Source organism: Mugil cephalus, chromosome 6 (genome assembly GCF_022458985.1).
Source record: "Mugil cephalus isolate CIBA_MC_2020 chromosome 6, CIBA_Mcephalus_1.1, whole genome shotgun sequence".
Taxonomy (NCBI): domain Eukaryota; kingdom Metazoa; phylum Chordata; class Actinopteri; order Mugiliformes; family Mugilidae; genus Mugil; species Mugil cephalus.
Window position 1 is genome coordinate 2,155,354 of NC_061775.1, and position 26,165 is coordinate 2,181,518.

General features: G+C 38.6%; 5 protein-coding genes across 6 annotated transcripts; 4 read left to right on the forward strand and 1 right to left on the reverse strand.

The window, feature by feature from the left end:
- Positions 1-31: 31 nt before the first annotated feature.
- samd13 (sterile alpha motif domain containing 13) lies at positions 32-2,880 on the forward strand. Of its 2 annotated transcripts, none has more exons than XM_047586348.1 (5): positions 32-229; positions 578-716; positions 1,590-1,632; positions 1,756-1,867; positions 1,951-2,880. In XM_047586348.1, exons 2-5 carry the CDS (start codon positions 689-691, stop codon positions 2,092-2,094), a joined length of 327 nt encoding a protein of 108 aa, XP_047442304.1. In that variant the 5' UTR covers positions 32-229; positions 578-688; the 3' UTR covers positions 2,095-2,880. The 2 variants fall into 2 exon arrangements, with proteins under 2 accessions (XP_047442304.1, XP_047442303.1); XM_047586347.1 differs by having other exon boundaries at positions 597-716.
- A 2-nt stretch (positions 2,881-2,882) lies between these two features.
- Positions 2,883-6,678, reverse strand: uox (urate oxidase). The gene is made up of 8 exons (XM_047586346.1): positions 6,524-6,678; positions 5,958-6,170; positions 5,048-5,164; positions 4,845-4,923; positions 4,413-4,596; positions 4,055-4,178; positions 3,879-3,962; positions 2,883-3,778 (listed from the first exon to the last, which is right to left on the reverse strand). Exons 1-8 carry the CDS (start codon positions 6,536-6,538, stop codon positions 3,704-3,706), a joined length of 891 nt encoding a protein of 296 aa, XP_047442302.1. The 5' UTR covers positions 6,539-6,678; the 3' UTR covers positions 2,883-3,703.
- A 778-nt stretch (positions 6,679-7,456) lies between these two features.
- Positions 7,457-14,306, forward strand: dnase2b (deoxyribonuclease II beta). The gene is made up of 6 exons (XM_047586344.1): positions 7,457-7,662; positions 7,837-8,011; positions 8,911-8,989; positions 9,683-9,844; positions 10,531-10,728; positions 11,148-14,306. Exons 1-6 carry the CDS (start codon positions 7,550-7,552, stop codon positions 11,480-11,482), a joined length of 1,062 nt encoding a protein of 353 aa, XP_047442300.1. The 5' UTR covers positions 7,457-7,549; the 3' UTR covers positions 11,483-14,306.
- Positions 12,950-18,738, forward strand: LOC125008933 (deoxyribonuclease-2-beta-like). The gene is made up of 7 exons (XM_047586345.1): positions 12,950-13,034; positions 14,897-14,994; positions 15,098-15,260; positions 16,697-16,778; positions 16,866-17,024; positions 17,102-17,293; positions 17,453-18,738. Exons 1-7 carry the CDS (start codon positions 13,026-13,028, stop codon positions 17,803-17,805), a joined length of 1,056 nt encoding a protein of 351 aa, XP_047442301.1. The 5' UTR covers positions 12,950-13,025; the 3' UTR covers positions 17,806-18,738.
- Positions 18,739-19,983: 1,245 nt separating this feature from the next.
- On the forward strand, positions 19,984-24,685 carry rpf1 (ribosome production factor 1 homolog). Its single transcript, XM_047587648.1, has 9 exons — positions 19,984-20,307; positions 21,514-21,570; positions 21,700-21,780; positions 21,859-21,954; positions 22,799-22,952; positions 23,135-23,217; positions 23,391-23,572; positions 23,683-23,809; positions 24,051-24,685. Exons 1-9 carry the CDS (start codon positions 20,080-20,082, stop codon positions 24,090-24,092), a joined length of 1,050 nt encoding a protein of 349 aa, XP_047443604.1. The 5' UTR covers positions 19,984-20,079; the 3' UTR covers positions 24,093-24,685.
- Positions 24,686-26,165: the final 1,480 nt, after the last annotated feature.

A 26,165-nucleotide genomic window follows, 5' to 3' on the forward strand; every position in this document is an offset into this window, starting at 1 on the left:
AGGGCAAAATACTGCATTTCCCATGATTCTTTGGTATCATGTGGGCGAAGGAAGCGAAACCGATGAACGGGCTAGTTGGCTTTACTTGATTAAATCTTGATTTTATCAAACGAATGCCGCCGTTAATTAATTGGTAAAATATTCCACTGATTAGAAAGCTTTCCTTATTTAAAATACGTGACTGGCCTGTTCGAGGAATTGTTGTCAAGCGGGAATCTTGAGAAATAAGGTAACTGTTAAATGTTGTATTAGCAAAGCAAGCTAACCATCCCTGTTAGCTTGACGTTAATACGAAATACGAAGAAGCAGCGATAAAATGTCTGTCGTCTCTCTTACCGTAACGTTTTATTTATTTATTTTTATCCTGCCTTACTGATATGTGTTTAGCACATAATATACAAATATAACCGTGCAATTTTATATTGTAATAATGTTTTATATTTTAACTCGGGTACAAACGTGAGTTTCATTAGTGGTCATTTTCACGCTACCATGTACTTACCAAGCATCGCTATTGTTTTATTCTGCCGCTTTGTTTGGTTATAAATGTAATAAATTGACTGTTTGAATACGGTAGTGTGCTGCTTTTGTTCCAGTGGGCACATCCAGTGAACGCCAGGATAAGAAAGATGAACAATGAAGGCGTTTGAACTGCCAACACACTAAGTTCTCCAGGAGAAGACATCTGATGAAAATTTACTGCAGCCTTACAGATTGTAAGAGTTTCATTTTACCTCAGTCACACGGGCCGAAGGAAGATATTAGTTTTCTGCCTCATCAGCATCAGACTACAGCATGGTTTCTGTTGGAAAGCTTTGTTGCTACTGTAACCCCTTGGTTGCTATGTAAACTCCAAGCATCGTTGAAAAAACTTCAGTATGATATACTCCAATGAACTATAAGTGTGAAAGATGTCACTTTACCCAACCGAATGAAAAATAAACGTGGTTCTATCAACGTGTAAGTTAAAAGATTAATCGAAAAAATAAACAACAATGTGAATACACTTTTTGATCATAAAATCATTCAAATGTCCTTTTTTTTAAACACAGATTGTAAAATAATAAATAACAGTTAACTAATCAGTAGATTAACCACTAATGACAATAATTATTGGTGACAACCATGGAGTAATTATCCTCAGACCATCGGAAACATTAAGTGGTTGTAAAACCAGAATTAAAAAGAAAAAAAAAGTAGTGGGTTATAGTATTCAGTAATGATATTTTCAATAGTGCATAGTTGTGAATTGGTGTTTTTATTAGCTTAGAATGAGCCTTGCAGCCTTTAATCTTCCTGCTGCTAAATGCAACTAAACCTACAGACTGGACCTTTAAGGGAATGTGTTCGCAGAATATTGAAAATATTTCTGTTTGCCTGCTTTTAAGAGCAGCAACAGCGACACTGAAAAGACTAAAAAGATCCATCAGCCAAGAAAAGTCTTTAATAGAAATGTTGATTGAATAGATTATTATTGAACAATTTCCCAGCTGGATTTTTTTAATTAGATAATAATATTGGATTTTATTATTTATTTTATTATAATGTATACGTTTCTTGTTTTTATTAATTATTTGTTTTATCCACAGCCGGCATGGAAGACAAGGCAAATGGCTCTGTCGACACCAAAAGGTATCATTGCTCCAATTAATGCAGGACATTTTCTGTTTAAAGGTTTGAAATGATTTGTTAAACAGTTGTTATAGTTTGGTTTACATTTGCATTAAGATAAATCCATTAACTTTCATTGGTCAGCCCAGTGGAGAACGGTCAGCTGCCAGACCCTTCCAACTGGGGAGTTGCTGACGTCGTCAATTATTTCAAAGCAACAGGATTCGAGGAGCAAGCTACAGCTTTCCAGGATCAGGTTTGAATTGTCTTCCTGTTCAAAATGAACGTGAATGGTAAAAACAAGGAAGCCAATCAAGCGTTTTTCTCTCCACCTGACAGGAAATTGACGGCAAGTCTCTGCTCTTGATGACCCGTAACGATGTCCTGACGGGGCTGTCGATAAAGCTCGGTCCTGCGCTGAAGATCTATGAGTATCACGTGAAGCCGTTGCAGACTCAACACCTCAAGAGCAACGCCTCGTAGCACCGCACGCCATCCCTGCATCTGCCTCAGTGACAATCATCGTGTCAGGAGACCCCAGGTTAGCTGCCGCTTCACAGAGACTCCTCTGCCCACAGAGGCACCTTAACAGGACTTGAATGCTGTATGTTTTTATAAGCGTGGACCCCAAAAAGGGGTTGCACATCACGTCCACTCAGCTGTTTACCCCTTTCAGCCATTCTTATTTCTGCTCCTTCAGGTATGTATTTTTTTTGGTGTGTTTTATTTAAGAGATGGAAAGTCAGGGGATAATACTGGTATGATTTTGTTTGTATGTGCGGTGTATGTGTGTGTAAAGTGAATTAACCTATGATGGTTTAAAAAAGTATTTGTATATAAGATTATATATAGTTGAAAACAGTGTAGGTTCTTTCGCAGCTGAACACTTTGATACATGCAGATAATGATTCTGATGCATCCCATTTTGCCCTAAAGTCTGTTTTTATGTTCTAAACTACCCATCTGAGTCCACGAGTCACCCATAGCATGTAACAATGAAGTGTTTTGTTTTCCCTAGACACAACAGTACCACCTAAAGCCTCTTTGTACCTGAACATTTGCATTATCTAGGCTCAAGCCTCCTGATATGAAAATATTTATGTGTATATATTCTTATTATGTACCTACCTGTGGTGCTTTCAGCATTGTCGCTCTGACAACTGTACTGAAGTGTGTAAGACCGATGTCTATGTGCAACATAACACTGGAGTTTGAATATCTGAATCAGAGATTTGCAATAAATGGTGCTCTTTTCTCACCAAAGAACAACATCAGTTCATGAATTTATTGTTCCGTTGCATATTAACAGTATATATACAATCATTTGTCTGTCAAGGTGGAATTCTGATTTAAAAAAATAAAGATATATCACTAAATAGTTTACATGGACATTAGTGTAGAGTAAGAGTCCAGTCAGGACAAAAATGCCTCATGTGTCTGAATGGAAGGAACTTTCAATCATATTGAGATGGATGGCATAACCTGTTTATTGGAAAGTACACTATTACTGTCAAACTAATTATGTAAAAGCTTCATCTGATCATCTCTCTTTTGGTGGAAAACATTGTTTTTTGGTGGTAATCAGGTGACATGAAAAGTTTGAGAGGGAGAGAACATGGCAGTGGCAAATATATATTGTATATATATATATATATATATATATATTGTTCAAACAAGTGTTTGGAACATTGAATCAGCAGCAACATTGATGTTGTGTGTCCATCTCAGTCCATCTTGGTCATCTTCTATTCAGTGGATTCTGTGCTGTCAATGAAGTTGGGGAAAAAATCTAACACTCTAAAATTATATTTGTGGAAGACTCAGTTCTCCAGTGTGCAAGGCCACTTTGTTGATTTCACAAGAGATTTTTTGAGGCATGTTGACACATCATCATATTTTTTTTATCGTATTTTTTTAGCATCCTTGTAAGCAGTTAAAATATCTAAAATTAGTTCAATTGGGTTGAAGAATTATGGTCCATGAAACTGTAGTTAGTGTATTGAGAACTTAAAGACTGCATTTTATATTTCTGATCTCATTTAGGATTGTATTTAGATGAAAGAAGCAGTGTTTTCTGAATGAGTAGGCGCCCTCACAGCCTGGCTTGTTGTTTCCTGCGTACTGTTCCTGTGATGTTGCCTGAGGGGCTGTCCAGAGGAAGAAGTACCTGTAAGAGGAGAGGGGGGTAATGTCAGCAACCTTCGTTCATTCATTGTTATTCTAATGATTACACAACCGGAAATGTTTTTTTTTCTGCCAGAACTTACTTCATCTTTGTTGACGAGCCCCATTTTTGTCATGTCTATGGTGAAGTAATGTTGGTTGGGCATGACGATCTCTATTTCATCCACCTAAAAGACAGCACAACCATGACAGCCTCCTTTTTGGAACCAGCATGTCTGACTACAAACAGCTTATTTGTTTTGTAACCTTAAGGAATTACCTGAGAAATTCTATCCAAGACCAGAACCTGTGTTTCGTAAAGGGTCTTCTGCACAGAGGGTGAGAACTCTCCATGATCATAGGGGCCAGCAAACTTCTCAATAATTGTGTCCTTCACACGCTTCCTATAAGGGTGATGAAGTGATCATTAGAGAGTGGTGAGTCAGTTCACACTCAGGACTTTAATCAAATGCATCTCCCATCTAGAAAAGAAAATCTTAAAAAATCTTTTCATCCTGTTTTGTGCTAAGAACCCAGTTTCCCTGAACTTGGTCAAATAATGCCTCCACCAGCAACCACTTGAAACTAAGATGTTGATGAATGATTATGATGAATAAAGTCTCAACTCAGGTAATTACCATGCAGCATCAAAGTCAACATGCTGAGTGTTGTAGAGCCACCTAGCATAGACAGAGGTGCAGAAACACCTGTCCTTGGTTTCTTGCAGAGTAGTAAAGCGGTCTCGGAGGAAGCCCTCAAAGCCAGACTGGGTGGTTTTCAGCACCTTCATGTCCTTCACCCCACTGTGAATTACAGGGGTGCCTGCATAAGGGACAGAGTCAGTGAGTATGGACGACTCAGAAACATAAGCAAACTTTTGAAATGCTTTTATGGAAATGGGGTTCATCATAAGCAGCGTCGCTAACATTCAGTAGTGGTGAGGACATCTGAAATACTGAGGATTTAATCAACAATTTTCAACACTGCATTGACATTAACTCCATGATACTATATACTATAGTATATACTATAGTGCCCTGCTTAAACTATGTGCATGTGTGTGTGTTTACCATTGAGATGTTGTTCAACGTCACAGAAGCGCCAAGCTTCTGGGCTGAAGATGAATGCGTGAGCATGCTGTACCCCATTCTGAGGGGGAAAAAACGCACGGTATAAATCATGTTTTACGATGGACGTCTATATCCATAGTGCTGATTAAATAGCCATCAAAAGCTAACTATTTGGTCCAGATCTGATCCGGATTAGATCTTACCTTCTCCACCCTCCTCCACGGAGCCTCCTCCATGGAAACCTTGGCCCTCAGCACGTGGTTGAAGGAGGTCAGGAAATGATGACAGATGTCCAGAGAGAACTGCTCGATGGTCCTCACCTGAAAAGATGGAAACAATTCGAGTGACACGGCTATAAATAAAAGCACCTCAATAACCAAACTGATAAAAATCACTGATAATTTAAACACTAACAGTGATTGAGTTTGAGCATAATGGGGACATAAGGGAGAAAAAACATTATAGCAAGTGATAGTCCAGACCATATTAGCTTCCACCGAGCTATATTAACAGTTGTTATGACATTGAATGTAATACCTCTGTACTTAGGGTCCCATTGGAAACCTAAATGTACTTTATTCAGTATGTGGAAATGACCCTTTGAAAATCATAGCAGGGAAAAAGAAGTACAACTACAGTCGACTGTTCAAACCTGGATGACAAAGAACGTACTGTGCCAGGAAGTATATAAAGCTAATATCATTAGATGTGAAACATAAATGTCTCCTCAGTGATGGCTCTTTCATGTCTGATTACAGTTTTCAGCTAAAATATTAACACACTTCTCCTCCATTTGTGCGTCCATCTCTGCTCTTTAGTTTTAAGTCCTGTTCAAGTTTTGGAGAATATGCTTCTAAATATAAGTTAATATATTTGACTTAACTTTCATACATATTAACGTATCAACCTATTGCTGAAATGTTAGATGTCTACTGTCAGATACTTTGTGATTAGTTGTTGATAACCGTACAGTGGACAAGAGTTAACTGTCTTTTATTACTTTCTGTGAGCAGAAATGGTTATCTGTGGAATAATGGAAATACTGAGTAGAAAGTTGACACAGTGTGTCTGCAATTTGTATCTTCACCCCTCACTGAGTTTACACACACTCACCCCTTTGATCTTGGCCAGAGCATGGACGCTGTTCTTGATGGTGTCGGTGGGGATGATGTCTGAGTTGTCTCCGGTTAGATAATCCTTGCGGGACTTGAGTGTGAGCTCCACATCAGCCTTCAGCTCGATGATGTAGTGGTGGCTTCCCTGCCTCCTGATGACCAGCACCTTCACTAAGTTCTTTCCATAGCCTGTTCGCACAAACTCCACGTTCTGCATGCATCATGGGTAGATTATTAATACAGTGCACGTATTCTGCATCTGCTACGTTTGATGTATATGTTGCTTGATTATCTTTCTTTTTCATTTAAATAGCTTTAACTGTACACCTTTCTTTCTTTCTTTTGTTTGTGACATATGGTAATAGCTCTCACAAATACAGTTTTTATTCATTAATTTGTCCCCTGGTTTAAAAGCAGAATATCTGCAGATCGTGGTTTGACCCTTTGGTCACTGACCCCAAAAATGCGGATTCCAGTGATTAAACATTCACATCTAAAAGTGCAATCATGAGCTGTTGTGTAAGAAAATCAAAACTTTCTTTGTGCAACTTAATGAGTAGTTACCTGATGGGAAGCCATGGTGCCCTCCTCTCTTTACCTGCCGTCTATCTGAACGTCTCAGTCCCTCACCAGGAAAAGTGTCATAATTCTGCCATGGATGAGGATTTTGTAGAGAGGGTGGTGCTACCTTTGCACTCAGGCTATTGGGAGTTGTATTCAGTTGTATCAAGTTCAACCTGTTTTGTACTGAGTACACTTTCAGACATGCTCCCTCCTGCTTTGTGACACCGGTCACAAAGAGAAAACAAAATGGATTTCTGATTACGTATTTTTGCCTGTATATATCGTGACCTTTGCTGCGTTTTATCACTGAACTCAAAAACTTGACATTGAAAAACTCAGACACACGTGTCTATCTTTACTGGTAATGCTTAAAGGGAGTGTCTATATGGTGGACATGAATTTCAGTCAATGTTAGATTTGTCCCATAATCTTTGAAGACGTTCTGTCACCTTAACACATTTTCCATACTCAATTTCTGATGTTGTTACTATGTAAGTGTGCGGTTTTATTGAAAAGTGAAAATGCAGACAAAGAGTGACGCATTCATGCACTTTGAGTCTCGTTTCAACTTCTAAATCATTACACAATTCATCAATCCCTTTAGCAAAAGTGAGAGTATTTATATCCGCTGGCCATTTTTACATGGTGGGATAATTCTTTAACCAGCTGGTTTCCAGCTGAATGATCAGCAGCCCCATCACTAATGATAAAAGATGACAATGGTGATGTTGAAAAGCTGCTGAACAGGTGCAAAACTTTGAATCTAAAGAACAGTGCAGAAAGAAAAGTAATTAAGTATTTACACTCAAGGTTCCTACTCAGTAAAATTACAACATGGAAACATTTGGTAAACAGCATTCGGTACGCTGCTCTCAGTATTCCCCTGTCATGTGATCATATCTCATGACTTCCTGTTTTGCATTCACAAGCAGCTGTGCTGTAGTCATATTCAAAATTACACGCTCATAATGAACACACACTTTTCAGATTCCCTTTTTTCACTCAACACTGTGTGAGTCGCACACGATGGCCACACACTACATTTTATACTTCCAGGTAGTTGTTTTGTGGTTGCTTTGTCACACAGCGTCTAATTCTGAGATTTCCTGTAGAAATGAAGCTGGTGAGCCCGTTGATTGGTGAGTTGATATTATTTATTATATATAATGATAAAGCTTCAAAGACACATGCTTCACTTGAATGATGTGAGTTGTGTGATTTTGTGGCTGACTGTACAAATCCAAACTCAAAGGCGTGAACTGTATGAAGTAACTAACTGGATTTTGCATATCTTTGCCATCTTCCCTTTTCAGGTTTATCATTTACAAACTGCCAAGGCATAGAATTGGTGAGGTTGGCAGTGGGGTGGAGTACTTGTACCTGGACTCATCAGTGGGGAGCTGGCAGATGAGTAAATTCCTGGTCAACACCAGCCAAGGAGCCATATGGAACACACTGAACCAGCTTTATGCAGGAAAGACTTATCAGGTGAGATCATGTCCCTGTTCTTCTAGTAGATTTTATGTACTAACTCTACTCTACTAACTAGATTCTACTAACTAGAATAGCAGCGTATTGCTGAGTGGGCACTCTTTTGTTTCTTTTTGAGGAACTGATGAAAGTTCCTCAAAAAGAGGTGTCTGTTTGATGAAAACAGACAAGATATTTTGTCAAATATGTTTAATAACATTTTTAGGTACACTACCAGTCAAAGGTTTTAGAGCAGCGCACTGTATCCTCTGGTATAGTTGGTCAGGGATTCATCCTACAGCAAGATAATGACCCAAAACTTTAGTCCAAGCTAAACCAGAACTTCCTCAGGATAAAAACAAGATGGAAGGATTGAAAACATGGAGTGGACAGCCCAGTCTCTAGACTTTAAACCCCTGGAGCTGGTTTGTGAAGAGCTGGAGTGAAAGCAAAGCACCGTACAAGAGCTACACATTTCTGGAAAGTTCTACTTCAAAATTGGGAAGAACTTTAAAAAGTATTTGATTTCCAATTTAGAAAGAAAGAATGTCACAACTGTGGTAACATCTTAAATCAGTCAGAGATGGTTACTTTGGTGAGTCAAAAGTTTAGAATAGATTTTGGGTTATATATTGATTCCATGATATTTTTTTAACTTAAATTGTTTTGTTTCATTAAACCTCATACATTTCAATAGAAAAGGAAAGAAATATTGAAGTGTTCTAAAACTTTAGACCGGTAGTATAGATTAGAAGATCAATTCTCTGACCTACCTGTTCAGTAAATATGAAGCCCAAAGAAGCAGCTGTTTAAACTGTTTGTGTTGTTGTTTTCAAAAGGTTTGCATGTTCAAAACGTCTGAAATTTTAAGGACAAATCATATCCCCTGAGGTGTATAAAGCAAGTTTTTCTTTCAGTCTAACAGCTCAGTCTATGGACTCTACAATGATGGACCACCAGTTCTGGATTACATCCATGGATATGGACACACTAAAGGTAGAGTGGATTAGGAAAAGAAATCACTTTTATATGTATATACAGACACTGTCATTGTGCTGCATGAGAAGGCCATATCTGAACACTCTAATAGAAAAATACCAACATTGTGTCATAGCAATCACTGTTCATCTAATGTGCTTTAAAATTCCAGATACAAAATATATATATAAAAAAAATATATAAGCAATTATTATTATTATTATTTATTTATTTATTGCAATTTTCACACCCTTGATGTGTGATGTGTTTGTTTTTGTGAAGAGGGCACCTGAGGTAAAATCTTCACCCTTTTCTAATGTGGAGCAATTAAAGACCCTTGTACTTAACATAAATACATGCATAGAACTGAAGTCACACCATTTCCTGCTGTACATGATAACGGTACACTAGTTCTGTTTGCATTATACATTAGTGAACGTAGGATGAATATTGTTGCAGTTTTTGTGTGTGACACGGTTAATGCCGGATGCATTTCCAGACTACTTGTCAAGCTTTGCCAACACTCGATCAATGTGGCTCTGCTGTCAGAGGGGAGGAAACGGGCAAAGAGCATCTGCCTGATAACTGCTGTTGACTTTGAATTACCAACTGCCCCGACACAGCTTTGATGGGAATGCATGCTGGTTTGTGTGTTTGTGTGTGTGTCAATGTTCACTCGTGTGTAAAGAGATGCTTGTGCACGTCCTGCAGGGGTTCTGCTCTTTGACCGCTCTCAAGGTTTCTGGCTGTCGCACAGCATTCCCCATTTTCCCTCATTCCCTGAGAGAGGATACCTTTACCCCTCCTCTGGCAAAGTCAACGGCCAGACTGCTCTGTGTGTGACCTACCCGTATAAACAGTTCCTCCGTGTAGGTGAGTGGACACTCATGAAGCAACAGGGCCCAGCTTTCTCCGGCTCTGAACACGTAACCATGAAATTCTCTGTTTGCTGAAAACAGCATTATTTACAGTGTCACACAATGATGTTATGTAATGCTATCAGTGGCTTTTCTATACGCAAACATGAATCTATGTGCTCGGACCTTCAAAACACACATTTTTACTATTATTTTTTTTTTACTAATTTTACTAGTTTTTCTTAATATATTTTTTAGTATGTACATGGTGGTGTTTTTCTTCTGTAGGTTCTTACAGAACATTGCTCAGACTGCCTGTGCCATTTATTTGTTCTCTGTTCTTTGGCATTACTATCTGAGGACATATTTGATAAGAAACACATCTGCACTTTGAGAAATAGAAACCCATGTCATCAAATGCACAACAAATTCAGATAGACATGGACTTCATCAGTGGTCCTGACAGCTCCTTTTGAAGTCCAATGTGTAGAATTTCTTAACACAAATGGACAGACAGTATGTTTTATTCATAATTGTGTTTTGATGAGTTTATTATCTCCCGAAACACCATTATAAATATGATAATATGATTTAAATCCATCTTTCTGACTGTAAGGAATACTGTTAATACCAGCATTTAATGCAGTGACATACAGTGTGTTATTTCTCTCCTGTTTGTCATGAATACTCTTCAACCTCTAGCGCAGCAGTTGGTCTACCTTTACCCACGTTTCTATAACTGCTCTGTTCCCGCTGCGTTCTTGGCTGACCTGCCACAGCTGGCCCAGTTATGTGAGGGCTCCAAACCACAGCTGGCCTCAAATAAGAGAGTGGAGCAGCTTTTTTCCGTCCGTGGGGAGAAGTTCGTCAGCTTTGTCAAATCTGAACACTTTGTGGATGGTAAGATATTCCTCATGTAGGGCTGCTGGACTTTTTGCAACTTGCATTTTGACCTGTCTGACAAACTGTAGTTATTCAATATGAATACGACCTTTGAGAGTGCTCTCTACTTCCAGGAGTTGTGACCCTTCTACAATGTGACAATGTGGAAAGTTGTACTAATTTGTACTTATTTGTAAGATGTGTATGGTCCTGTAAAGGTAAAAATAGTAATGCTATTTAAAATACAAAAGCAAAAGATCAGATGAGCTTGATGTGCTAATGAGTTTTAGTTTTATACGATTTTATATACTGTAGCCTAAATAAGATTATTTAAAACATCCAGCTAAGTAAGGTTTCCTATAATGAAAATGCTTCTAATGTGATTTTTCAAAAATCCTGTCACAACTGAACTAATCCACTGGCTGGCTTTCATTCAGATATCTACACAGGCTGGGTGGCTCAGGCCCTGGGTGCCGATCTCCTAGTGCAGTCTTGGCAGACACAAGGTGAAGACCTGCCTTCCAACTGCTCGCTGCCCAAACACACCATGAACATCAGAAAGGTTAAACTTCCCACATTGCTCCTGTTCGAGTCCTACCACGATCACTCAAAGTGGTGCGTGTCTCGGCTCTATGAGGACCAGGTGACCTGTCTGGGGGATCTGAACAGAGAGAAGCCGCAGATGTGGCGTGGTGGAGGGCTGCTCTGCTCCCGCAACCCCTTGATTTACAAGGCCTTCAGACAGGCGGTGGATTTTTACATTGGCTGCTGAACAATAAGAAAAGACAGAATGACTGGAGCTGGATCAGTCTTGGAATCAGATGGTCCTGTTCGTGGCTAAATGTGATGATTTATTGTGTTATCAGGTAATATGCAAGCATCAGCACACATAAGGATCAAATCAGACGTCAATATCATACAAAACAGCAAGGCGTGTTTGAATTATTTGATAGTTCCTTAACTACCTGGACCCTAGTGAAGTACTTACAAACTCATCCTGGTAAATAAAGGATAAATTAACTGTAATCTAATTTATGCTTCAGATTATCATTTGGCCAACATATGTATTATTATAATTAGCCGATTAAACCATAGACCTCATTTCTTTTATTCAACTGATGTTAAAATGCAGATACAAATACAGACCCCTTATTTTAGTCCTTTGCACTTCCTTCCATTGCAGATGCAAGATAAAAATATTTCACTTATACAATAATTAAATATAATTACAATAATTTAGCTTTTACCGTGCACTTAATAAGCATTATTTCAATTATGATTCTTGGTGCTTAGTAGATTAAAATGAAATACTACCAGTTCTGAATATATTCAAGAAGGAGTTGAGATCTAAAAGTCAGAGATTATGTCAAATGAGAGAGGAACGTTTGTGAAACCTCCAATCTGTATTTAATCTCTTGTGTCACATTTGACATGGGCGGATACTGCCACAGTGGTTTTACCTTGCGCGGAAGTTGAGCTAATTCTATGACAGAAATGTTTGTTGCTCTGGGCGAACAGTGTCACCTAGTGACCTGACATGACAGTCATACTGTGTCATCTTGTTGGATCATTAGCTAAGACACCAGACACTCTTTGCTCTTCTGCCACTGGTTGAGGATTAGCTTTTGAAAATGTTTAATCTATTCTTAATATTAATTCAGACATATATTTGTCTGTCTTGTTTAAAGGTGATTTCTGAAACAGTACAAACTGCCACCAACTTGATTCACATTTGCAATCCAAAAGTCAATTTTATTATCTAACGAAAACTGACGTTCCTGATTAAATCTTATTTTCAATAAATTAATCACATTGCGGGACTAATTAAAGAACTATCTTATCTTTTCTTAAAAGATCAGATTTGTTGTTTTGACTCAGAACTTCTTGGTTGTTGTCAGGGCTTACACCAATTTCAATACCCATACTTGAATTTGTTGTAATGCCAAGGACATGACAGATGATGGTGTACTGATACAGATAGTGCCAAACCAGGTTTCACTTTCACAATGAGTGCTCTGCCTTAGAAACGTTTGTCCTAATGTTTGTCAGTATTCAACACAAACTAGTCAAACTGGATGATGCTAGGAATCAAGGCTCATAACCCTTTTCAGCGCCACTAGGTCATAACAGGCATATCAGCATTCTTTTGTCAGGAAAAAAAAAAGAATAGATGAATAGATGAATAATAAGACATCTGATGACGATAATGAGCAACAAGGAAGCAGCTGATAGGGATGTGGATGTTTCATGTTACAGAATACTATATATGACAGAGCAGCATTGTGTGACAGGTCGACACTTAACAGAGAAAGGAAATGGATACTGTGAGTAAAATGTTACCAGTATACTAGAAATAAGATGATAACATAACTACTGTTTAAGAACAGGGCTTTGCATTAAAACTGCTTAAACACAATATTCTTAATGTAGTAAGAAATTAGTAGTAAGTAATTTCTATAAAATAACAAAATCTAATCAGTTTTTAATTAAACAGGGCATAATTTCTATAATACTCAGTAACACTTAAGTGTCTGTACCAAGTACTAGAAAGAGTGGAAACAGGATCTCTTCCTGAAACTACAAAGTGCTTTTTTGTCAAAACCAAACCAAGAAACGACTGCAAGCGATAGATCAGCGACACAAAATGAATGACTAAATGGAGTGAGACCCAAAGTGTAGGCAGCCTGTTTCTGCCTTAGCTTTATACAATAAGTATTTGGTGTCACAGAATAAAAAGCACAGCTCCATGTCCATTGGTTTCCACTGGTTCTGTGCAGGTGTTGTTTGTTTAAGGCTCGTTTACACCAAAGATTTCAACGCCTCGTCTGCAACAGTTTAAACCGTGTTTAAGTTCACACCGGTGCGACTACACAATTCGATGCGTCCTTTCATTTCCGCGACATCAAACCCTGATGGTGCCTTTAGTGGAAGGGGATGTCGGGTTATCGTTGTGTCCGCCTGCCCAAGACAAAAGCCTCTTCGCAGGTATTCATTCGCAGGAAATCTGTGGTGGAAATGAAGAGCTCGTTGTTCTTGGAAACTTTAGAAAGACTCGCAACTGCCGTGGTTACAAATGTGAAAGCCTGTTCTCTGACTTCCCGTGAAAGCAACCTGGCGTTTAGTAGCGGCGATGACACATAACCCGAGCACGTTCAGATGAGATAGAAAATACAAAACATAGTGTTAAACTTTAGAAATGACAAAGTTGACTATATTTCTGAATATAGGTAAGACGGTGCTCGTCAAAATCACCTAGGGCAGAATTAAAGGAATTTAGCTTGTTTCCTTCAAAAGTTCAGATAGTTTTGGTGATTGACTGCTATTGATAGCGACTAAAGCTTCAATTTTTATTAACAGTCCTTTTTGCTCCATGAAACTAAATGATAACGAAGTATTTTGGCATTCAATGAAATGTTTTCTTACGTATAATGTAGTATCCTATTGTATTTACTGCATTTATTTAATTAATATTATGACTATTTTATTTTTACGCATATTTTTCTTTTACTAGTGGTCTTCAAGAGTGTTTTTTATGTGCAACCGACCCCCTGTGAAGCAATTTCCCTTGTGAATGAATAAAGTCTTTCCGAGTCTAATGTGGCCCAGTATCCTTAAATGGAAATAATCTTAGAATCTTTGAGTTGTTTTTCTTATTTAGTTACACTGTGAGGGCCATAAATATGTGTGTTTATTAATATGTCAACTGTTGGCTTCTCTTGCAAACATACTCTTCAAAGTGGGTGTGTTGCAGGGCTTCATGGTTTCAAGTCTAGGAAAGAGCTTTGCGGAAATGCAGAACTACACTTACCAAGCTAACACACACACACACCCTCCAGTTTTCTTAAATATTTCTCTGAAATCATGTATAATATGACAGAAATGAATGCTGGATCTGGGTGCCTTCAAGCTCTCACTAAATCTGATCATTTGAAACATTAGGTGAATAATTAAAATAAAATAAAAAATTTAAAAAAGTGAAAAGTGAAAAGATTATAAATGCACTTTTTTCCATTTAAAAGGGGTCACTGATAGATTTGTTTGGAATAAAAGTAAAAAGAAGCATCTATTGATAGCTTACTGTATATACCACGTAAGCCACTACATTATCATTAAGATCATTTGCTTTCTGTGGCATTACAAATAAGGCCTATAAGGCCTACTGTTGTATTATGTTTGACTCTTTCAGACAGCAATGATGGGATTCCTCATAAGTGCTGGGATCCTTTTTCAAAGGTGTGATGCAGATGTGAAATGCAGGGATGACAATGGAAACGAAGTGGACTGGTTGGTGTACATATTGTGTTGTGGTTAGTTTATATTTTTGCCTACTCACAGTTTTACCTGAATACATAAGAGTATTGTATTGTATTTACCTCAACCCCAACAGGTATATTTTATACAAGTTTCCCAAGAGAATTGGTGATGGTTTGTCGTATATGTACATGGATGAGAGCACCAATGGATGGAGACACAGCACGGAGACAATCAACAGTAACTCTGGCACTTTGGCATATACCCTGAAACCCCTTCTTGACTTCTACATAAGAAAGGTATAAAAAGTATTCAATAGATATAATCTCCTTTTATTGCTTTCTGTATGGACTGTTATCATATAATTGATATATATGATGTAAAGTATGTGACTGCATTGTCCCCAGAGGGAAATTTACTTTTACAGTCTGTACACATAGCACATATAAGCACATATAACACCCAACACAAATCACAATATCACAGATAACACAACAGCAACATGAGAGACATGATGACAAAAAAACAAAAACTCCTTTATCTCCTGCTGAGGTTGTTCAGGACAGATATGGCTATGGGGATGAAGCTCTTGGTGAAACGTGTCTTTTTGTGATTTATCTGTATCTGATACCAGATGGGAGTGGCAGAGTGTGAAACATGAGTTGAGGGGGGCTGTGGTCATGTGTTATTGTCGATGGCAGTGTCAACTGCGGCTGGTAGATTGGGAGTGAGGAGGCCGATTATTTTACAGCATGTATGGTTGATTTTAATTAGCTTGTTTCTCTTGGTGACGGGGAGCATGGTGAAGTAACTGGTGGCACAGTATATAATAACTGGTTCAGTGATGTTGTGCTACAGAAGAAATAGAAGGCGGGGCTTGACAGAGAGGGACCCACATTTGTGGATGTCTGTGGTGTGCTGGTTAAAGTTCAGGTTATTGTCCAGCCTGATACTGAGGTATCCACCCCCTTTCCATTGACTGGCCGAATTCAACAGAGGTCAAGCCAACTGAACCTAGTAGGTTCACATTTAGTCAAATGAAGATCCCTTGAGTGCAGTGAATATGTCTCAAGTGGCTGTTGAATGAAATCTGAAGGTTCAGGCACTGGCCGATTCCTGGCCACAGTTACAGGAGGACCAAAAAACATTCCAAGCTAATCTGAGAAAAGGGTATTGAAAAGTCAGAGGATGCATACAAAAATAAATCCAAGTTACTGAACATATCCTGGAATTCAGTTGAATAAATTCTTAAGAAATTGAAGGAACATGGAAGGAACATGGAGTAGAGAAGGTTATCTGTGGGAACTGAATGAACATGTAAGAAGACTAGTGAAGGAGGCCATGAAGACACCTGTAACTGCTCTGAAGGAGTTAAAGTTTCAGGAGTTGAGATGGGAGAGACTCTGCATGCTGTTGCACAGGTTCTTCAACAGTCAAAGCTTTACAGAAGAGTGTCAAAATGTCTGTACATCACCACAAACACACCATCACTGTGAAGCATGGTAGTGGCAGCATCATGCTGTGGCGATGCTTCTCGTCCTGGGCCCTGGAAATCCTGTAAGGGTAGAGAGTATTTATTTTTTGTAAAATAATGTATATTGACCACAATGCAACATTTGAAACTAATAAAGAAATCATCACATCCAAGGCGTTGAATACAAACTCTGCAGTGTATACGGTATGTCTTTTTAACATGGATTCAGAGCTCTCTTTTTTTTTTTTTTTTTTTTCTCAGACTGAAGGTTTTGGATACTTGCTGTACAATGATCAGCCTCCAAACTCCTATGCTGTTTCTGCATCATTTGGCCACAGTAAAGGTAGGCAATGCTCCGTGTGAATGCATTCATGGTCCCAAACATCTAAATGTAACAAAGCCTTGTTTTTCTATTTCTCGACTTCTCAAGGGATTGTGATGTTGGACAAACAAACTGGGGTTTGGCTTTCACACAGTACACCAAAATTTCCAACATATCAGCAGAAGAACTTCTGGCCAAATAATGGAAATGATAACGCTCAAATATTTATGTGTGTTTCTTACGCCTATGATCAATTCAGAGAAATAGGTATGTGAGCACCAGTTCATTGCCACGTTTTACCCTGCTGATAATAATGTATTTATGTATTGTGTATTTATTGTCAGCATTGCAGCTCAAGTACATCCATGCCTACTCTTATGACTATGAGATCCCAAAAACCTTTCACACGGAGCTGAAGTGTGTTGCAGATCGCAGCTGCTATCCAAAAAAAGCACCCTGGTCTAGGGGGCAGTGGCTGACTTCAGTGACAGGTCATAAATTCCTCAGCTTGGCAAAATACACACGTTTTGCAGATGGTATGTATTTGTGGTTAACTTGTGAAACGTTTTGTATTCACGTATATGTATGTATGAAGTGTAATCATTCATTTTGTCCACACTAAGTGGACACATGGTAGTCCTAAATTTATTGATGAACAGTATTGTGTTTCTGTTTTGTTTTCCATTCTATTGTAGATCTTTACTCTGGCCTTGTTGCAAACTATGCAAAGGAGACTCTGTATGTCAAGAGCTGGGGAAAGATGCGTCGCCCTCTGAAATCCAATTGCAGTATCAATTATCATGTGATAAATGTGAAAGATGTAAAGCTCCTGGATTTGGAAGCCTTCAGTAACACTGTGGATCACTCCAAGTGGTGTGCGACTCAAAGTGGTCTCTTCACCTGCATCGCTGATATGAACAGGGAGATGTCGCAGATGGCCAGGGGTGGAGGAGCAATATGCACTAATAATGCTGTAATTGGGAAAGCTTTCTATGACATGATCGAAACGTCTGAAGAATGTTCCAGTTCTTACCACAATGAGCTGTAAACACTCATCAGTCTTAACCACAGGTTTTAGATGCTTCCTTCAGATCCATTACATATAGTACGTAGCAACTTAAAGGTGACTGCTACTGCTACGCATCACTTACCTACATGTACCTATCTGTCCAATGCCATTTTGTGGCAGTGCAAATATTTAAAATAATACATCGGCTGAAATGTGGACTGCCCTCATCCATGTTTGTGCTTTACTCTCAACTAAACTGTTTTAGAGGAGTCACTAGAAAACATGGCCTGCCTCTTTTATGAAATCCTAGATGCCCAAACTCTGAAGTGGTTCTTAATGCCACTGAGGAATGTAAGTATTAAAGCTGGACCTGGGCCTTTAAGATGCCAGATGGAATTAATTGGAAATATGCAATAATGTTAGACAACACCCTTTAGATATCCTAATAAATATTTGAAACAGATATCATGGATAAGTTTAACAGCAACTGACTGAGTAACTGATTATATTAAGCAGTGAGGGTTAATCTTATTTTTGAAATCACTCACTGGATCAGATGTTTTTATGAAATTGAGTTATATATAGTATCAAATAGCAAGTTTTTTTTTTTTTTTTTTTTTTAATCACTCTATGAAGTCTACATAGGTTCTCTCCAGGTACTCCAGTTTCCTCCCACCATCCAAAGACATAAATTGGCTAAAGGTGTGAGTGTGAGTGGTTGTCTGTCTCCTGTGTTAGCCCTGTGATGGACTGGAGACCTGTGCAGAGACTACCCTGCGTCTCGCAAAGACATGTCACAAGTTCCTGTTCACACCACCATGTCACCCCATCATACTTAAAGCAACCGCAACAGCAACTCCTTTACCCTGATATAATACACATACAGCATAACAAGTCAGATGAAAGGAGGAGCAATGTATTATTGCTATTACTGCTGTAAATTGTAATATGGTATTTAGTCAAATAAATGTAGTGGTCCTACCTTAGTCTTTGTCAATTGGGGTCTGCACTTAACAAAAATAAGCTTGCAGAGATTTGGATATGTTTTTGAATAAGAGTTTTTTTCAGCGTTTGACAGATACAGATCAGTCCACCCTTTTCACTTGTTTCCTTTAAGCTTTGAGGAGAAAATGACAAATGTATTAAGTTGGTGACTGAGCTTGTCAATTTTGGCTGGCATTTTAAACAAAACGGCTCCATACACAGGTTTAGACTTTTGAGTAGAAAAGACACACATCTGATGAAACATTTATGACATATATGTCATAATCAGCTTCAAACAAGGCTGTGATGACACAAGAGGCCTTCTTTGGTGTTCTTAAGGACCTTGTCCAGAGAGCAGCTTTGTCCATAGGCTCAGAAAGTCTTTGTGGGCAAAGCTCACAACCCCAGCAAAAGTTTTTTTTTTTTTTTTTTTTGGAGCCTTCAAGTGCTTTAAATCAAAATCTTCAGTAGATTATAAGTACTGTTACTAATGTCACCATTAGATAGATAGTAGAGATGATACACAAGTTTTTTGTTTTGAAAATGTTAATGATTGAATTAAACTGTGGTTAATGACCATGAGCGGAGGCTCCATCCCTGCAAAGCAGCCATCCAGATGGAGAGTCACCACAACACTGGTTCGCTCCATGACACTGCTCCTGTCCATTCCTGATACATGCCACAATTGCAGTGTCATCTAAGAACTTCTACACATCCTTTTACAGCCTGTACACATAGCACATTTGTGCACATACAAAAAAATTGACTGCAGTTCCCCAACCTGACATACTGAGGTCTGTGAGATAGTCCGCTATCCAGGAAGTGAGTTGTGAGTCCACTGCCATGTCTATTAGCTTGTCTATCAGCAGCAGGGGCTGGATGATTCAATGCACTGGAAAAGTCAAAAAACACGATCCTCACAGCAGCATTCCAAGTGTGAGAGAGTCTGAGGGAGCAGAAGGCATCCTCTACTCACAAGTAGAAATCATATGAAAACTGTGTGTGTCATTGTCATTATAGTTGAATTTATTATTAACTTATGCTCAACAACATTTTTGACGCAGGAAAACTTCTGAAAGCTTATAATCCTCCCCTGCACAGCAGCGCCCTCTGGTGGGACCATTGTTACTAAAATATAATAGACTAAAAAGGACAGGAGGCCTGGCTGGAGAATGAGCACAAATTCTTTTTCCTCCTCACCACTAGGGGTCACATATTTTTGCCACCCTCCAACGGTCTCACCCCTTGTCACCGGAAGTTAGCGCACCAACTGGCATCCTGGGCCACAACACGTGAGAAAACAAGGCGAAACATACACCTTGTAACAAGATGGACATTACAGAGGTTCCTACGAATCAGCACGGGAAATGTAAGAAAAAGAAGAAGGCAAAGAATAAGAGTGACAGTAAGGAGGGGAGCGGTGAAGGCAGCGGAGTGGAGAAGATGGAGGACAGCGTGGCAGCGTCCTCTTTCCCCCCCACCTTCAGTGTGTCCGAAATCAAGAATAAACAGCGGAGACACCTCATGTTTATGAAACTCAAGCAGGAGAAAAGAAAGGTAAAGATAACGGACAAAGCTCGCAGAGTTGGAAGAGCCGAATCCCACTTTAGTGATATTTTTACTACATGTCAGTAGTAGTACAACATTCAGATCGGGGCTGTAGTTACTATGCACACAGTTTCTCACAATCATGCGCGCTCACTTGCCAGTTCATTAGGTACACTAGTGAAAACGAATATATCGTGATATAACAGACCTACACTAAAACTAAGCGTCATTAAAGTTATTCAGATATTCTGTGTTACATTTGGGAGGCTTAGGTGTGTAGTACTATCGAGTTGTGTTGAACCAACACGTGTTTCTTTTATTTTGGCAGCCCCATTTTAGTCATTAGGCGGTGCTAAATAACAATTTATATGTTAATCACAAAGTATTGAATTGGACCCTTTCTGACACAAGTCAACATGAGTTGAACCGTTCTGAAGCTGATTCGGTGCAGGACTGTCATATTAGACAGCAGCCGTTTTCAATAGTGTACCCAGTTTAATTTTCAGCTCATAATGATGAAATGATTAATTATCAAATTTATCCAGCTAGTAGAGTAGAGTAGAGTTCAGTTCAGCCGGCTATGATATCATGATTCTTCATGGCCCACTGTTGATAATAATAATAAGTTAATATGCTACATGTAATAAAATATCCATATGTCTAACATACAATTTATCAACAACACAGTTACTCCTGTAATGTCACTGAAAACCAAAGTGGCACTCTTTAGAGAACTGTGTTTTTACTCTTAGATGTCGTGTTGAGTGATGCTGCGTTCAGGTGCCGCTGAAATAAATAAATAGTCTTACATACATGTGGCAGGCCCTTCTCAGTGTGATAACACGCTACAGACTCAAACGACCATAAGCTGGATCATATCAGTTAAATAACAAGTTCAGCTGGCTGGGGCAAATGTTCATTAACTAGGAATGCAGACATGTTTTTCCTCATACAGTTTTCTGCTGCAGTTATTACTGAGAAAACATCCAGTACCAACCATCACGCTACCTAAACTATACCTCATAGTGAGATTGCTGTAGTTGTTTACTGTATGTTTAAACATATTGAGTACCACAAATTAGATTTCATTTAAGATCTAATTTTGATTTGTACATCACTACATCTCAAAATGATTTTCTGACAAAACAAGTCATTTTTAGTTCTACGCTTATTATAAACTGCAAACCCACTTTTTTTCCTGCATTTGTTTTTCAGCAAAAGTTGCAGCTGAAGAAGAAAAAGAAGAAAGAAAGGAAAGCTTTAGGAGACAAGGTGAGTTGTCTTAATTGTGCCTTGTCCCAGATGTTCAGGGGAAAAATGTGCTGAATTTGATCTAATTTAACCTTTGAATCAACACATTACACCGGGCATTCATGCTTTTTTTTTCTATCCATAATGCAGGCACCACCAAAGGAGGTCCCCAAGACGATAGAAAACCAGAGGGTGTATGATGAGACCACAGTCAATCCAGAAGATGAAGAGGTACAGAGCAAACTCCTTTGATCTCAGCTTTTATTTACGAACACGCATTCATTGTGCGTTTGTGTGTGTCACCTTCAGGTTGCATTTGACGAGGGAACTGATGAATTTTCTGCCTACTTCAACGGGCTGACGAATCCCAAAGTGCTCATCACCACATCAGACAGGCCCAGAGGGGTGAGTGTGCTACTTATCATAAATAGATTTCTAAGTGTTTTTTGCTTTTTGTTTTTTTGAGTTGCACAAATTTGTCTGTTTCATGTCAGCAAATGTGCACTTGTAGAAATGACTCGACTTTTAAAGTTACCATTCATTTCCACATGTAGGACATGTCAAACATGAAATTTTAGGACAAAGTAAGCTGCCAGCTGAACTGGACTAGTGGACGTTGTCTTTAACTGTGTTGTTGTACAAAATCTGTTTGATTTAATGACAACTTTGGTAACTTGGAAAGACAGTTGTTATTAAAATGTTGGGGCTGTTCAGACCTGGTTATCTGAATGCGTCCTGAGTGATCGGGTAACAAGTAAAATACATTCGTTCACATCTCACATTGTAAATGCGTTTCCAGATGTACGTTGAGATCCAGTCACAGTTTCTCACTCTGTTGTGGAATATTGCACAAATACCGTTCTTCTTCAGTGTATCGCTACCTACCACTGTCTCAGAGCCATGAGCTGTGGTTTGTTGTGTGTGTGTCAACGGTATGGGAACATGCTAGAAATTCTAAAACATAATATATTCCTATTCATTAATTATTGTTTAGATTTATTAGGTAATCATTGCTAATGAACAGACGTCACTTCAGACACCATTAGTAAGAGTTGTTTTCTTCTGAAATGAATAAGACAAAACTCAGCAGTTAAATATTCAGTCTGTAATGTGACCCAGGAAACACTGTTCATTCACACCGCTGAAAAAAACATGGTCAAATGCATCTTAAACAACCTCCAAATGTGGTCTGAGCAATCAGAACAGTGTGAGATTTTGCTGACACATTAACCTCTTCTGTGTCTTTCAGAGGACGGTGAAGTTTTGTGAACAGCTGGCCACAGTAATCCCAAATGCCCACGTCTACTACAGAAGAGGTTTGGCCCTGAAGAAGATCATTCCCCAGTGCATCGCCAGGAACTTCACCTACCTCATGGTCATCAATCAGGACCGTCAGTTGGCCAGTATCCTCACTTGCAGCTGTGTCAGGAAGGATGTTTTTATTTATTTATAACAGAATCCATTCATTTGAAGTTTCAAGTCTCAGCCTTGTTTGGAGAATGGTTACATTAGAAGACTGCTAGTTATGAATAGCTATTCATTTTCGCCCGGTTTTAATGTCAAAGTCCTTAACCGTTGCTTTAAGATGGTATGGTTCTCTGCCACCTTCCTGACGGACCAACTGCACACTTCAAAATGAGCAGTGTTCGACTACGCAAGGAGATGAAGGCAAGTCATTTGAGTTGCTTTTCCAATTAAGCCAATATATGAGTATTTCATTTACACTCTTCTTAGTCCAGACAGTGAAGGGAAACAGAATATCCATTTTTAGATTGTCTGTATTTAAAGTCCAAATTGTACATGTCACGTACACGCTTCATTGTACCATTTCCTCTGTTCAGAGACGAGGTAAAGATCCAACCGAACACTCTCCAGAGGTGATCCTCAATAACTTCACCACTCGTCTGGGACACACCATCGGCCGACTGTTTGCTGCTCTGTTCCCACAAGACCCTCAGTTTATTGGTCGACAGGTCGCAACTTTCCACAACCAGAGAGACTTCATCTTCTTCAGGTTCCACAGGTGACTGAATTCAGACATTGATTTAAACATAACTTTCCTTCAGCTTTTCACAACTGCTAATTAGGTTCCACAGGTTTAGTAACTAAATAATTCTTTGCCTCTTTTGAAAGATACATCTTCAAAAATGAGAAGAAAGTTGGAATTCAGGAGATGGGACCTCGCTTCACCCTCAAACTTCGCTCTCTACAGAAAGGCACCTTCGATTCAAAGTTTGGAGAGTATGAGTGGGTGCTGAAGGTGAGAATCTCTGTAGTTAAGCCAAAGTACTGTAATTGATGGCCTCCTGAAATCATATAGCAGCCTGAGCCATGAGTCTGTTGGACTGTCCCACTTCACACATGATGCACTTGTTTGTCTAAATCCATGTGAAGAAGCCAACATATTCTTTTCTTTAATTATTAGAATTATTAGAATATCTATATTGCACTTTTTTATGTAGGCTTTTCTTTGAAGCTAAAAAAAATCCATTTATTTTCAGCGTCATGAGATGGACGCCTGCAGACGGAAATTCCAGCTTTGAACCTTCCCTTCAGGATGTCTACTCTCCGAGATTCTACAGCTGTTTCTAAACTTGCACAAATTGACTTTCAAACAGATGCTGCAGATTCTTTGAAGACGACCAGTGGCAACTGTTAAACCCAATTAGATACGAGTGGATTATAGATGAGACTGTGTTGCGGTAGTCAGCTTTCCTCATATAAATCTACTATGCTCGTCTATCTCCACTAGATCTTGTTTAGGGACATATCAGTGCTGGGTTCAACTTAAGAGCTCCTATAGATGGAGATGTCACTCACAGCAGGGTCCTAACAACCTTAAAACTGTCCCATGTGTTAAGTCAGAGTTGTATTGGCTAAAATAATATGTTAAATCCTGGTCTGTGAAAATGATAAATGCAGCAGTGAATGAAATTTAACACACATTTTCTTGTCTGGGGGAACAGTTCAATTTAACTGTCCAGTGCCGCTTCTTCTGTCTGCAAGAGGATCCTTTGAATAATTCAGATTTTTTTTTTAAGGTGTATGTTCTAATACAACATGTAGCTGCAATTTTAAAATGTGGAAATGTCATTTATTCTTAATCAGTCACATAAAATGTACATAACAAAAGGCACATGTGTTTTGAAATGGGTTAGTTACTTATATGCAAGTAGGATAAGACATTTACCATGCTACTGAAACACCTGGAACTACTTATGAATGCGATTTTACAAAGGCAGAAGTTACAAAAAAAAAAAATCTTAAGTTAGTTGTTTGGCCCAAATTCCCCAACACTCCTGAGACGATTCCAGTCCACGATAAACGATACTGCAGCTCAGCTCCACAAAGCACCTTAATGTCCAAACCCTGTGGAAACATTAGAAATACAATTGAAAACACAAATTCAATAAAAATGATTTCGCAAGAAATATTGAAAACCATAACAGTATTTTAAAGAGGAGGTACCACACTACTGTACACCCTCCAAGTTTAATCGAGTTGGGTTAATCAAATGTTTTCATGCTGATTGAGTGGAGCAAAAAGAAAAAAAAATCAAAAAGACTTACTTTTATCGCAATAAGCTCACAACTATTTAAGAATGATTACAAGAGTAGGTTAAGATTTGCTGACAGGCTTGTACGTTAAAGGGGAACGACTGCTACCTCGTATGTAAGTGTCATGCCTACAAATGCGTTCATTTTTAAAACTTAAGCAGAGATTAGAAACCACCTCATTCATGTCAAAAATTACTGTAAAAAACTGTTTTATCTCACCATTTTATTTAGTATCCATGTAAAGTGGCAATCTATTCTGAATCACTTAAAATGAGTTTAAAGCATGGAGAGATATGATGTGTCACAAGTGTCAAACATACGGCCCACCAGAGGGTCTAATCTGGCACGGAGCATGAATTCACTAAGTGCAACAATTACATAGAAGACAAGGCAATTTTTCAATGAAAATAACTGCTATTCATAATTTGCTGTTTTGGTCAGAGAAATGGACAGAACATGATGCTGAGACCCAGGACGAAACAGCAAATATCAATGTGCCCCAATTGTACTTACTTTTCTTAAGATTTTTTTTCTAAAGGATAGTTTATTAAATGTAAACATTCTCCTTTCCAGTCACTTAAGATCAAATTTGACTGTATGTGGTCCCCAAACTAAAATGACTTTGACACCCCCAGGGGCCTAATGTTTTCAAACTTGTGTGGATTTCCTACTGAAACACGCTGTACGCTCAAATCTGGAAAATGTTGAATGCACAAAATATCCAGATGTATGAATCTGTGCATACGCATGAGTCCAAGCACATTTCCTTTGTATCCAAATCAACGTGGAATTGAACACATTTTGAGAGTACCCCACCCCCCCCTCTGTCCTTGTTATGTCTACGCTATTTTCTGCCTCACTCCACAGCGTGTCAAAGGGCAATTTACACTTTCTGACAGCTTTAGTTACTTTCTAAATGATAACTAATAATAATAAATATATTTTTGATACCATTTATCTGGGAAAGAAATTACCAACTACCTGTCAGTATTTAAATCAGCTCCACCTTTGCTGATGAACATATTAGTGTCCGATTTAATTATTTCATCTGTCTAAACG

Coding starts and splice junctions, on each gene's coding strand:
- uox (XM_047586346.1), bottom strand. Junction 4,179..4,412: donor GTTGACTTTGATGCTGCATG/GTAATTACCTGA, acceptor TCACCCTTATAG/GAAGCGTGTGAAGGACACAA. Junction 3,963..4,054: donor TCTTGGATAGAATTTCTCAG/GTAATTCCTTAA, acceptor GCTGTCTTTTAG/GTGGATGAAATAGAGATCGT.
- LOC125008933 (XM_047586345.1), top strand. Junction 14,995..15,097: donor AATGGAAACGAAGTGGACTG/GTTGGTGTACAT, acceptor CAACCCCAACAG/GTATATTTTATACAAGTTTC. Junction 17,025..17,101: donor TGATCAATTCAGAGAAATAG/GTATGTGAGCAC, acceptor ATTTATTGTCAG/CATTGCAGCTCAAGTACATC.
- samd13 (XM_047586348.1), top strand. CDS start 689: ATGAAAATTTACTGCAGCCTTACAGATT. Junction 717..1,589: donor TTACTGCAGCCTTACAGATT/GTAAGAGTTTCA, acceptor TTTTATCCACAG/CCGGCATGGAAGACAAGGCA. Junction 1,868..1,950: donor CTACAGCTTTCCAGGATCAG/GTTTGAATTGTC, acceptor TCCACCTGACAG/GAAATTGACGGCAAGTCTCT.
- rpf1 (XM_047587648.1), top strand. CDS start 20,080: ATGGACATTACAGAGGTTCCTACGAATCAGCACGGGAAATGTAAGAAA. Junction 21,571..21,699: donor GGAAAGCTTTAGGAGACAAG/GTGAGTTGTCTT, acceptor TCCATAATGCAG/GCACCACCAAAGGAGGTCCC. Junction 21,781..21,858: donor TCAATCCAGAAGATGAAGAG/GTACAGAGCAAA, acceptor TGTCACCTTCAG/GTTGCATTTGACGAGGGAAC.
- dnase2b (XM_047586344.1), top strand. CDS start 7,550: ATGGCCACACACTACATTTTATACTTCCAGGTAGTTGTTTTGTGGTTG. Junction 8,012..8,910: donor ATGCAGGAAAGACTTATCAG/GTGAGATCATGT, acceptor TTTTTCTTTCAG/TCTAACAGCTCAGTCTATGG. Junction 9,845..10,530: donor TAAACAGTTCCTCCGTGTAG/GTGAGTGGACAC, acceptor TTCAACCTCTAG/CGCAGCAGTTGGTCTACCTT.